This window comes from Triturus cristatus, chromosome 7 (assembly GCF_964204655.1).
Source record: "Triturus cristatus chromosome 7, aTriCri1.1, whole genome shotgun sequence".
NCBI lineage: Eukaryota > Metazoa > Chordata > Amphibia > Caudata > Salamandridae > Triturus > Triturus cristatus.
Window position 1 is genome coordinate 40,142,528 of NC_140590.1, and position 13,717 is coordinate 40,156,244.

Here is a 13,717-nt window from a genome sequence, read left to right on the forward strand (position 1 = left end):
TAGAGGGCTGTGGCAGCAGTGGGGCACACCCAGTGAGATGCAGCTGTAGAGGGCTGTGGCAGCAGTGGAGCACACCCAGTGAGATGCAGCTGGAGGAGTGACAGCAGTGGGGTACACCCTGTGAGAGGCAGTGGAGGGGCGTGGCAGCAGTAGGCATACCCAGTGAGATGTAGCTGTAGAGGGGTGGCAGCAGTGGGGCATACACAGTGAGATGAAGCAGTAGGGGGTGGGAGAAGTAGGAACACTCAGTGAGATGCAGCTGTAGAGGGCTGTGGCAGCAGTGGGGCACACCCAGTGAGATGCAGCTGGAGGGAGGGTGACCGCAGTGAGGCTCACCAACTAAGACACAGAAGCAGAGGGTTGCAGCAGTGGGGCACACCCAATGAGATGCAGCTGGAGGGGTGGCGGCAGTGGGGCACACCAAGTGAGAGACAGCTGGATGGAGGGTGGCAGTAGTAGGGCACATCCAGTGAGATGCAGTTTCAAGGGTGTGGCAGCAGTGGGGCACACTCAGTGTGATGCAGCAGGAAGGGGTGGGAGCAATAGGGTGCACCCAGTGTGATACAGCTGGAGGGAGGTGACAGCATTGGGGTACACCCAGTGTGATTTAGCAGCGGGGGTGGCTGCAGTGAAGCACACCCAGTGAGATGCCGCTGGAGGGGTGACAAATGCAAAAAGAACAATTGATGGATAGAATGCAGAACAATGTCATACATTCACCCCAGTACAGAGATCTGGGCCTAGCAGCAGTGGGCACACAGTGAGACACAGCTGGATGGTGTGTGGCACCAGTGGGGCACACCCAGTGAGATGCAGCTGCAAGGGGGTGGCAGCAGTGGGGCACACCCTGTGAGAGGCAGCAGAGGGGGGTGGCAGCAGTGAGGCACACATAGTGAGATGCAGCAGGAGGGAGGTGACAGCATTGGGGTACACCCAGTGCGATGCAGCCTGAGGTAGGTGACAGCATTGGGGTACACCCAGTGCGATGCAGCTGGAGGGAGGTGACAGCATTGGGGTACACCCAATGCGATAAAGCAGCGGGGCTGGCTGCAGTGGAGCACACCCAGTGAGATGCAGCTGGAGGAGTGACAGCAGTGGGGTACACCCTGTGAGAGGCAGTGGAGGGGGGTGGCAGCAGTAGGCATACCCAGTGAGATGTAGCTGTAGAGGGGTGGCAGCAGTGGGGCATACACAGTGAGATGAAGCAGTAGGGGGTGGGAGAAGTAGGAACACTCAGTGAGATGCAGCTGTAGAGGGCTGTGGCAGCAGTGGGGCACACCCAGTGAGATGCAGCTGTAGAGGGCTGTGGCAGCAGTGGAGCACACCCAGTGAGATGCAGCTGGAGGAGTGACAGCAGTGGGGTACACCCTGTGAGAGGCAGTGGAGGGGCGTGGCAGCAGTAGGCATACCCAGTGAGATGTAGCTGTAGAGGGGTGGCAGCAGTGGGGCATACACAGTGAGATGAAGCAGTAGGGGGTGGGAGAAGTAGGAACACTCAGTGAGATGCAGCTGTAGAGGGCTGTGGCAGCAGTGGGGCACACCCAGTGAGATGCAGCTGGAGGGAGGGTGACCGCAGTGAGGCTCACCAACTAAGACACAGAAGCAGAGGGTTGCAGCAGTGGGGCACACCCAATGAGATGCAGCTGGAGGGGTGGCGGCAGTGGGGCACACCAAGTGAGAGACAGCTGGATGGAGGGTGGCAGTAGTAGGGCACATCCAGTGAGATGCAGTTTCAAGGGTGTGGCAGCAGTGGGGCACACTCAGTGTGATGCAGCAGGAAGGGGTGGGAGCAATAGGGTGCACCCAGTGTGATACAGCTGGAGGGAGGTGACAGCATTGGGGTACACCCAGTGTGATTTAGCAGCGGGGGTGGCTGCAGTGAAGCACACCCAGTGAGATGCCGCTGGAGGGGTGACAAATGCAAAAAGAACAATTGATGGATAGAACAATGTCATACATTCACCCCAGTACAGAGATCTGGGCCTAGCAGCAGTGGGCACACAGTGAGATGCAGCTGGAGCGGGGTGGCAGTAGTGGGGCACACCCAATGAGAGATGGCTTGGGGGGGGTGACAGCAGTGGGGTACACCCTGTGAGAGGCAGTGGAGGGGGGTGTCAGCAGTGAGCCACACATAGTGAGATGCAGCAGGAGGGGGTGGGAGCTGTAGGCACACCCAGTGAGATGCAGCTGTAGAGGGCTGTGGCAGTGGTGGGGCACAACAAGTGAGATGCAGCTGGAGGAGGGTGGCAGCAGTGGGGCACATCCAGTGAGATGCAGCTGGAGGTGGGTGGCAGCAGTGGGTACACACTTTGAGATGCAGCTGGAGAGGGTGGCAGCGGTGAGGCACACCTAGTAAGGTGCAGCTGGAAGGGGGTTGTAGCAGTGGGGCACATCCAGTGGGATGCAACTGCAGGGTTGTGGCAGCAGTGGGGCACACCCAGTGTGATACAACTCGAAGGAGTGGTGGCAGCAGTGGGGTACACCTAGTGAGATGAGGCAGGAGGGGTGGGAGCAGTGGGGCACACCCAGTGAGAGGCAGCTGGAGGGGGATGGCAGCAGATGGCACACCCAGTGAATCGCAGCTGGAGGGGGGTAGCCGAAGTGGGGGTTCACCCAGCGAGATGCAGCTGGAGGTAGGTGGCAGCAGTGGGGCACACCCAGTGAGATGCAGCAGGAGGGGGTGGGAGCAATGGGGTACACCCAGTGATATGCAGCTGGAGGGAGGTGACAGCATTCGGGTACACCCAGTGCGATTCAGCAGCGGGGGTGGCTCCAGTGTAGCATACCCAGTGAGATGCAGCTGGAGGGACGACAGCAGTGGGGTACACCCTGTGAGAGGCAGCGGAGGCAGGTGGCAGCAGTTGGGCACACACAGTGAGATGCAGCAGGAGGGGGTGGGAGCAGTAGGCACACCCAGTGAGATGCAGCTGCAGAGGGGTGGCAGCAGTGGGGCACACATGGTGAGATGCAGCAGGAGGTGGTGGGAGCAGTAGGCACACCCAGTGAGATGCAGCTGTAGAGGGGTGGCAGCAGTGGGGCACACCCAATGAAATGCAGCTGGAGGAGGTGGCAGCATGGGGGCACAGCCAGTAAGATGCAGCTGGACAAGGGTGGAAGCAGTGGTGGGGCACACCAAGTGAGAGACAGCTGGAGGGAGGGTGGCAGTGTTTGGGCACATCCAGTGAGATGCAGCTGGAGGGGGGTGGCAGCAGTGGGGAACACCCAGTGAAACACAGCTGGAGGGGGTGGCAGCAGTTGGGCACACCCAGTGAGATGCAGGTAGAGGAATGGTGGCAGCAATGGGACACACCCACTGAGATGCTGCTGGAGAAGGGTGGCGTCACAGGGGCACACCTACTGAGATGCGGCTGGAGGGGGCTGGCATCAGTGGAGCACACTTTGTGAGACACCGCTGGAGGCAGGTGGCAGCAGTGGGGCATACCCAGAGAGATGCAGCTGGAGGGTGGGTGGCAGCAGTAGGACACACCCAGTGAGACGCAGCTGGAGGAGGGGTGGCAGTAGTGGGGGCCCACCCAGTAGGACACAGCTGGAGGGGTGGCAGCAGGGGGCCACACCAGTTGAGATACAGCTGGAGGGGTGACAGCAGTAGGGTACACCCAGTGCGATACAGCTCGGAGGAGTGGTGGCAGCAGTGGGGCGCACCTAGTGAGATGAGGCTGGAGGGGGGTGGCAGCAGTGGGGCACTCAGTGAGATGCAGCTGGAGGTAGGGTGGCTGCAGTGGGGCACACTCAGGGAGAGGCAGCCAGAGAGGGTGGCAGCAGTGGGGCACACCCAATGAGGTGTCGCAAGGGGGGTGTTGCAGCAGTGGGCTACACCCATTGTAACGCAACAGGAGGGCAGTGGCAGCTAGGGGGCACACTTGTTCACTTCTTCTGTTTCCTTCCACAGGGCTCCATCTGCCGAGACTTCTTCTGCCAGTGCTTCTGTGGGTACTGCGTACTTTGCCAGATGGCAAGGGAGCTGAAGAGGAGGCATTGAGGCCACCAATGGGCCGAGGAAGAGTGTTGGCCACCTCTATCCAAAGAATGGGTCCCTCCTGCTGATTTCTGATCCAAAATGTCCACTGTGCCAAGGCTTGCTACCCACAGATCCTTCCTTATCGTGAAGAAATGAATAGAATAATTCAGATGCCGACATCTAAAATGATCATCTCCTTCCCCAGGGGTGCCAAACGGGCACCCTAGCCCTGCCCTGGCTTGCCCGGTCCCAGGGTCCCCAGGCTGAGGCAGGAAGAGGCCTTGAGCAAGGCCCAGGAATCCTTGAACTATTAGCAGTTTCCCTTGCTTCCTTCTCTGTCCAGCCCGTCAGCAGTACATACGAGGCAGTTGAAGGAGTCAACAACGTGACATCGTACGGGGTCAATGAGTGCGTGATGTCACTTCCGGCACTCATGACATTTGCGCGAATCGTGGTCCACGCTTTCCTCCCATCAGAGGGGTTCACTGTTTGGCGGCCTCCAATGGGAAGGTCCACACACTACCCTAGAGGACTAATCAATGTGAGGGATATAAGGAAGCACCCCCATCCCCCACAACCCGCTGTCCATCGTCTAACGGCAGAGAAACAGAACAACATCCAAGACGACCATTGCTCCCCCAGCACCCACCAAAGCACCCTCTCCCCAATCCACTGCCCTTGTCTCCAGTAACCCTTAATCCCCCCCATCCTCTTAATATAGAGAAACAGGCCACCTTCCAAGACCCATACTCACCCAGGACCCACTGAAGCACCCCTACCCTTTATTTACCAGATTCAGATATACTTCGACCCCTGCCCCCTTAATAGACGTTTCATGCCCTACTCCCCCATACATCACCCAAAACCCTGAATTTACAGATGCAGATCTGCTTACAAGCTGTAGATGCCAATTTAAATCACTGTTATTACTGTATACATGCAGACCTGGAGCCCCTAGAATAAGTGCTATCATATCACTGTATGCATGCAGACAAGGAGCCCCTAGAATCAGTGCTATATCACTGTATACAAGCAGACCTGTGCCCCCTAGAATCAGTGATATCATATCACTGTATGCATGCAGACATGGGGCTCCTAGAATCAGTGCTATCGTATAACTGTATAGATGCAGACATGGGGCCCCTACAATCAGTGCTTTCATATCACTATATGCATGCAGACATGGGGCCCCTAGAATCAGTGCTTTCATATCACTATATGCATGCAGACATGGGGTCCCTAGAATCAGTGCTATCGTATCACTATATGCATGCAGACACAGGGCCCCTAGAATCAGTGCTATCTTATTACTGTATGCATGCAGACATGGGGCCCCTTTAATCAGTGTTGTCGTATCACTGTATGCATGCAGACCTGCTTGCCAGCCCCTGGGGCCCCTTGAATCACTGCTGTCTCATTACCGTATCCTTAGAAGCCTAACCTAATCTATAGATCTAGATCTGCTTTCCAGCCCCCAGTTCCCCCCGACGCAGCTCTACTGCTTTAATGTACAGATACATACCATGTTAGCCTCTGCAATTCCATCATATACCGATATAGGCCTGTTTTTTTCAGCCCCTGCTACCATTGTGCCCTCTAGGCCTCTTTTGCACTCCCACCACTTTAATATGCAGATAAGGACGTCACACCAGTCTTTCTCTACTAGTATTCCTTGAGATATGGAAATGGTTAATAGACTCTCGTCTTCTTCCTTCCTTAAACCACCCACTCTGCACCCCACGGATGGAGACCGCCGCAACGGTACAGGGAGCCCGACTAGGACAGCTTCCGGTAGTACTGTCATTTTATGCAAAACTGTTGTCACATGTTCTGAGTGATGGCACTATGTTCCTTTAAAACTGTTCTTTATTCATGTTAATAAACTCTTTCGGAAGAAACCTGTCTGTGTTTTACTAGTACCTAAGACACTACTTTTTAAGGGTCTGTGAGAAGCTGGCTTGGTATATGGTGTACACTTATGTAAGTGGGCACCTTGCACCAATCCAGACAACCCTTATGGTGATTTTAGTGGTCTTCGACAACCTTAGACAGCACTCTTAAGTGGTAGCTGTGGAGAGCAGCCTTCAGGCTAAGTCCAGAAGAAGTGTAAAGCAGCTTGTTTTACCAGAACGTAATCTTATAGGTATAGATTAAGTGAAAAAGAACCACACAGTATATTTATAAAAATATGCATTTATTATAATACACTCACTGACATATTCAGGTATCTCCTGCCCGGAGATATACACAATACGTTTCAATAGTGTTGGACCCGGCCTCGTGGCGTGGTCCTGACTTCCCTGGGGTTGGGCCCGTTCCCCGCCCTGGCCTCCACGGGCCACCCGTTCGAGCCGCACGAGGTCGCATACACCTCGGGGCTCCACCATTTTGTTGCCTGCCACGTGACCCTGCACACCAGTCCACCTGACTCCGCTCAACCCGGCCTCGGCCCCAGCGAGGCCCAGACATTGAGGCACCAAGAACTGGCCAGGGGGTATCACGTGAACACCTCATCGCCCTGGCGGAGGGCGGTATCGATGGGACCCCCAACCGTCCCCACACACCAAGGTGCGATCGGCCTCCATCTCTCCTGGGCCCGGCGCCTCTCCTGCTGGGCGTCTGGCCGCTCCCACTCGGGCCTCTCCGCCCCTCCGGGCGCAAGGGTCCGGACTTCAAAGGGCTCCAGGCCTATATCTGGGGCGACCCCGCAACAGACCGGCAGTTGTATCCCGGAGTCGAGAGCCCTGCTGATTAAATCGCGGCCGACCCTACGGAGAAGAACTCTTGCTTGAAACCACCACGAGCCCTGCAGACTGCGTCGCGGCTCCTTCTTGCTGAAACCTTGAAGCCCCCCGGAACATCGGGCCCTGCTGACGCTGTCGCGGCCCAACCTCGCTGAAACCTCCCTCGGAGCCCTGCTGACGACGTCACGGCTCGAGCGGAGCAGAAACCATCTTGAGAGCCCAGCTGACCTGGTCGTGGCTCTCCACGAACTGAACGCCAGAGCCCTGCTGACGCCGTCGCGGCTCGACCCCTCCGAGGTCCGGAGGCCGTCCAGCTTGAGGATAAGAACTGGGCCCCAGGTACCCTCGTACCAAGCTCCTGCCAAAGACTGTCCCGCTACCCCTTCCCTTCTAAAGAGACACTGAGACTTTTGTGGATCCCTTGATCCCCTTTTCGTGTAAATATTGATCCCGTAACCTTTAAGTGCTGATAAAGAATTGCTCGTCTTGAGACAACCTCCTTGAGTCCTGTGTGGTGGTGTTACTGTGCTAGTACATAATAGGAGAAGGATCTCCCAGGAGGCTTCTCTGCAGAGCTCGGCTACTTCGTACAGTGTGGGGGCCCCTCTGGGTGGTCTCTCCGACTCCCCGAGGTCCGCCTTTCAACAAATAGAAACAGGTAAGTAGCACACAATACACATTGGTCGCCAGGGGAGACCAAACCATATACTAAGATAGTGATATGCGATCCACGATGCGAGTCAAGACTATACCCAGAGGATGTAGAAGTGCTGGGGACCCAAGGAATCACCTAAGGTAAGTGACCAGGTACCCCATGGAGCCCGTGTGCGAATTGAGAAAATGACCGCAGGGTCAATGCAAGTCAATGGGTAAGTCGGAGTTGCAATTTTAAAGGAGGACCCTTCCCAGTGGACCCTGTAGAAACACCATGGAACACAGAAGGTTGGAGAGCCACCCCACTTGTGGATACCTTAGGAACCAGGTTAACTGCCTCAGGGAAGCCGGGTGCATAGATGTGAAGTCAATGGAGGACTTCAGGAAGGTGCCGCTGCTGGAGAAGGTGAAAGTGTCCGGTGGAAACCAAAGGTGGATTCAAGATGTGAAGAACCTGCAAGCCGAGGGTACAGAGTCTATGCCACTCAAGAGTGACCAGGTGGCATGGAAGACGAATGCCCACCGATGTCAAGTGTTGCTGGAGAGTTGGAGGTGACCTTGAAACTGCAGCTGTGTCGACCAAGTGATGCTGTGGAAGACCAGGAGCCCTACACGAGCTGTCCAACATCGTATGTCGAGAGCTATGGGGTTGGTGTCCGACGGGAGCACCAACAATCCTTGGCAACTGCAACCAGTGTGAAAGTTGAAGAAGGTGCAATGTTGAGACCAGCAAGGTTCAGGAGCTCACCACAAGCAGGGGAGTCAGGTCACGCCCCAAGCAATCAGGGGAGCCCAAAGAATACAATGATGACTCAAGAGGACCCACAGACCGAAGGCACTGGAGTCGCGAGAGGACCTCAAGCAGCTCACCAAAGATGCAAGCCCATGATGCAAGTGTTAGGGTCAGGATGAAGATGTTGGTCATGGAGATGCTTGAGGTGGAGGCTACTTGGAGCCTGAAGATCTTGGTGGAAGGAAGCTAACAAGCCTTTGCAACTGCAACTGGAAGTGGTGCACAGGGGTTCCGTTTCTGCGGCTCCGATGAGGGACACCGGCCTCAAACCTTGTGAGAGGACCATGCAGGCCTCGAGGGATTTGAAGAACCACCACCGTGGGAGCCCAGTATCATCAGACCGGTCAGCTTAGTTGCGATGCCTGCAGATGCAGGGAAGGGACTCCTTCACTTCAAGGGAGATTCCTTCAGGTGTCTTGGATGCCCACTGTGTAGGAGAGTAGGATCTGCTTCACAAGGGTACCCCCACTTTTTGCTGGTGTTTCACTGTTTTTCGACCTTACTCTGGCTGTGGCCCTGCTAATCAGGACCACAGCCTAGCTGCTTCCTCTCTAAAATGGTTTCCATGTACATTAGGTACATATCTAATTGGATTCTGGAGTGCCTTATAAGCCCCTAGTATATGGTATACTATGTACCTAAGGCATAGGTACCCCAGAGGCCTACCAGGGGCTGCAGCATGTATTCTGCCACCCATGGGAAGCACTCCAAAATGACACCACAGGTCTGCTACTGCAACCTGGGTAAGGGTGGGCTTGCACCCCTTACTGTGGTATAGACTACCTATATCACTACCTTATACAGACCCATATAAACCTATAAGCCACTCCTATGGCAGGCCTTGACAATCCTGAAGGCAGAGTGCTTGGTTTTATGTGAGAGGGTGCCAAAGCATGAGCTGAGCCCCTCTGCAGCATTCGGAAATACTTCCTTATGATTGTTCTGTGATACAGCCATACCATATTCTCTTAAGTGCATTATAACCTCGCGGTAAATGCTAACTTTGGAATGGCTGGATCAAAACATGTCATGTTTGGTGTCAAATGCTTTGGAATACTACCCCCCGCCAGTCCTGGCGGCAGGGTAGCATTCCACCCTTCTAGAGCAGAGGTCTTCAAACTTTTGGATACCGAGACCCCCCTGTCAACATTTTGAGGCGTAAGGACCCCCTCCTGACAAAAATGTCTAAACCTGTTGACTAAATTGCGTGGGATGAAAATGTAAATGAGGTTATGTGATGCCGCGTATTTTGGGATAGCATTGCTTCATTATTTTGATATTTGTTACACACAGTAACGCTGAGGAAAGATTTCACCCAATCAGTACCCATTTATAACCAAAATACAGCAATTATCATCAGAAAGATTTCAAGTCAACCTTTGTGAAGGGCCTTTCACTCTGCAGCAATACGTGCTGCCACATTAGAAGCTCACCTGGCCCTGACCGGAAGAAGCAGGGGTCCCTTAAAACCCTGGCGGTTTTGTGTAGAGTTAAGCCGTTTACCCATGCAGCTTTCCTCTCACCCCCTCCCTTCCATCCCTCTCTCCTCTCCTAACCCCGGATCCCTCTCTCACTTTGCAGGTCATTTTCTTTCACCCCTTTTTACAACTTCTGAACTCTCCCCATTCAACCTCTCACTTCACCTTCAATCACCTCTTGCCATTCTGTCCTTTCACTGCCCTCATCTCTAACAGTCTCTCACATTTATCTCATGGCCTCTCTGGCCCTGTCACCTCCCGTGCCCCTCAGCACTTCTCATTCACCTCGTCTCTTCATTCAAATTGTTGTCTATTTGTATCTTACACCTCTCCAGTCCCCCCATTCCTCTTTCACATCTCCCCTTTGTTCTAACAGAAGCCCTCACCTTTGGATCACACTCACTTCTTGCGTGTCCACACTTCTCTTCGGCAATTCACATTTCTCCTCATCCCTGACCTCTTCAATCAAATTCTCTCACTCCCTTGCTGTCCTCTCTCATTTTGGGTGCGGATGCAAGTTCAGAATGGGATGAATGAATGTATGATTACTGATGGGCTTGTTTGAGTGAGTTGCATATTTAGTAGTGAGGGGACAGGTGAGTGAAGTGTCACATGAGTGCAGGATGAGTAGTGTACTCGTGTGACTGCAGGTTGAGGTATAGTGTGAGCAGGACAAGTGCATTTTGAGTGCAGAGTGATCACTGTGAGTGCAAGGTGAGCGGGTGAATGGTGCAAGTGCATGGTGATCAGTGTGAGTGCATTGTGATCGCTGTGAGTGCAAGGTGAGCGGGTGAATGGTGCAAGTGCATGGTGATCAGTGTGAGTGCATTGTGATCACTGTGAGTGCAAGGTGAGCGTGACAATAAAGGGCGAGAATGAGGAATGAGTTGTCTGAATGCAGGGTGCATTCCCAGACCCATGAAGTAACTCAGCATGTTATTGACGGGGGCGTAGACTTTAAGATCTAAGTTAAACTATTGCGGCATTAATCGGGGATCGAGGGTGAAGGAAATAAATAATGTGCTGATCCTGCAACAAACTTCCAGTCCTATGGTTAGGGTTACCAGCAGATTATTTTGATGGCCCAGTCGGTACAAAAAAAAGCAGTCACCTAAAGCGGTATTTTCAGCGCTTATCTGTGCATACTTCCCAGGGCCGGCTTTAGTGCTGGTGGTGCCCTGTGCGACAATGTTTGTTGGTGCCCCCCCCCCCAATGACCACCCCCACCACGGATTCTCTCACTAGCACCCTTTAACAGTGACCAAGTCTCCATAACCCCACACTCTCAGATGCATTGAATTAGTTATATAGTGCCACTCATACCAGTGTAGGGTGTCCGAGCACTTTGCATCACACACACACATTACACAGAGACAATCATAAGTGTGTAAATCAGTGTATAGGAAATGTTACATAAGCCAAAGGACTAAAAGTATAGGAGTCACATGTCATCCATACTGGTAGGCAGTATAGTTCAAGAGTGCTTGGTGTGGAGAAGCACAAACTCAGAGTCGAAAAAGAAACAGCATAGTTGGGAGTTTACTTTAATAATAAGAATTGATTTCGAGCCATATTAACCCTTTTTGCAACATTAATCAATGGTCTAATAAGGTATTCTTTGTAGTGTGCATGCTGTTCTAGGATGAAAGTTAATAGCTCACTATTCTATATTAGGACTTTAAGTTATAAATTGCAAGTAACAAAAGGATGTCTCTTTTGAAAGCAGTAACCTGCTGATCTGCACTCGGAATCTACTTGGTACACGTTCTTTGCAGCAGGCATATTAACCCTCTGCACTAACTTCACATAAGTCAAAACCTCAACTATACAAAACACTGATCTCTCTCCAGGAAGATAATTAATCACACGACTTATCTTGACATTTATGTGAGGCCTGGTAATTGCCGCGGAAAGAAACGCTGCAACAGGTGCTTCAAAAGCACAATAAACTTTCTCACACGGCGCCCCCAGGAAGCCAACTTTGTATTCCTTTCCATGAAATGCATTCTCACACTACAGCAGTGAATGTAAAATCCAAATGTAAGGAATAGGCACAGTGGGGACCCAGGGAGTACTGGAACCAGCCAAACAACCCAAGCCTCTGTAACCAGTTTACAAAGGCATGTTAAAATGCAAATGGTCTTTAAAGACCTGTGAAAAACAGGGGGGGGGGGGGGGGTGCCTGAGGCTGATCCCCAGCAGCTCAAGTTTCACTGCAGCAGCCCGGGCTGAGACACAGGAGGGGGGAAGTGTGGGGGGGGGGGCTGAAGCCCTTGGGCCTGGGCAGAAGTGTGACTGGAAGGCGCGACCCCCTTTGCATCACTCCACGGCCCCCCTGGGGGTCGCGCCCCACAGTTTGAAGACCCCTGTTCTAGAGGGAGAGACATGTTCACACTGGCTTAACCCGGTTAAATCCTTTCAAAGCCCTGGCATCACAAAATGGATGCCACTGCCACAGACACGGGTCTGGCCTCCTGCTGCTGGGGAAAACTCCGGCAGGGGAGGCCTGGACAATAGGTTTCCTGTCACAGGGAGGTGTAACCAGACAGGCAGATGTGTATTGGGGCAGGGTGGGTGCATTCAGAGAATGCTTTTGAGACACTGCCTGGGGCACACAAGGTGTCCCTGTGCACAGCCCGGTTCAAACTGGTTGCAGGGGCACTCAGCCCCTGCTCTGGCACGAAACTGGACAAAGGGGAAGGGGTGTAACCACCCCCACCCCAGGTCCACCCATAGGTGGGGCCTTAGAGTTAGTCCATCCCCTAAACTTAGTATAAGTATAGGAATCCAGTCCCTCGGACTTTAGATTACCCTGGACGAACCTCTGAAACATATATTCTGGACCTTCGACTTTCTATCATGACTAGAAGACGGAAGAAATCTCCCTTGGGGTCAAGGAGTGACTCCCCTGCTTGGCAGGCACCAAAGAAGCAACTGACCAGTCTGCATTACTGAAGCTCCCACCGGACGCCGAAGTCTCTGCATCCCCAGAGGTGGATTTCCAGACTTCCCCCGAGGCTACCCTGAGTCCACAGCAAAGCTGAGGCCTGTGGCTATCATGGGTTACGTGGAACCGTGACCCCTGGACACCGTGAACATTTGCAGCAACAACACCTTCCTGGTCATCCTTGATGTTGTGCTTTGGGCTCCGAGTAGCCCCAGCCTTGAGCACCTCCTGCACCGAAGATTGTTGGCCTCCACTCCATGAGTGACCCGTGGGCCAGCTCCAAGTGCGACGGCTTGAGGCTCCTTCGCGATCACTAGCCCATTGGCTAGCAGGTCCCCACGAAGGCAACTCCACTTCTACTTGTGCTTGTCTGGTTGCTCCAGACTTGCTCTTACTTACCCTTGCTGGGTGAGTCCATCAGACCTTGCTGGTCTGCACCGCAGTCCTTTCTCTGATTTCCTGAGACTTGCCGTTGCCAAGGCTTGTTGGGTCCTTCCTGGTGGCCGACACTGCAGCACTCAACAGACTTCGTGGGACAGCTCGAATTCAGCTTGTGGACTTTGTCGATTCCTCCTGGACCTCGTGGCTAAAGAGTCAAGACACTCGACAACTCACCTGAAGCACCAGACATCTGTGGGCATTGGTCCATCCTGCCCTAGGTCACTGGCAAGTGACCCAGACTCTGTCCCCTCTGCTTTCAGGTTCCTTACATCCTAGATCCAGGCTTGGATCTCTCTGGAAACTTCTTCTCTTCACGGCAGCAGCAGTTCTTTGCAGGCTTCCATTGGAATCGACGACGCGACCCGACCCGACACCAAAAGACACCTGTGCACCCGGCTTCCCTGGGTGAGGTAACTCAAGTACTCCGGTACACTCGAGGGTGCTAGCTCTGGAACTGTCTAAGTCCAAAAGGGTTTGGTCCTACTTCGATTTGAAGTGTCCCTAATCTTTAAAATTCCAACAGCGACATTCCCCATAGAAAGTAATAGGAATCTGCGGTTGTGTTTCCACACTGCATAAGGCTCCCGTGGGTCCCCTGTGTCACTACCTTGGGTGGTTCCATGGGGTCCCAGCGATTCTAGAGGTAATAGGCACCTTGCCTATTTCAGTCGTGGTTCTTAT

The 13,717-nt window shown here is 53.5% G+C and overlaps 1 protein-coding gene across 2 annotated transcripts in view; it reads left to right on the forward strand.

Moving 5' to 3' along the window:
* Positions 1-5,877, forward strand: part of LOC146808757 (cornifelin homolog A-like) — a 99,996-nt gene extending 94,119 nt beyond the window's left edge. For both annotated transcript variants that reach the window (XM_085615571.1, XM_085615570.1), the window contains exon 4: positions 3,911-5,877. In XM_085615571.1, coding sequence (XP_085471697.1) covers positions 3,911-4,000 — 90 coding nt within the window. In that variant the 3' untranslated portion in view covers positions 4,001-5,877. The remainder of the gene's footprint in view (positions 1-3,910) is intronic.
* The last annotated feature ends 7,840 nt before the right edge of the window (positions 5,878-13,717 follow it).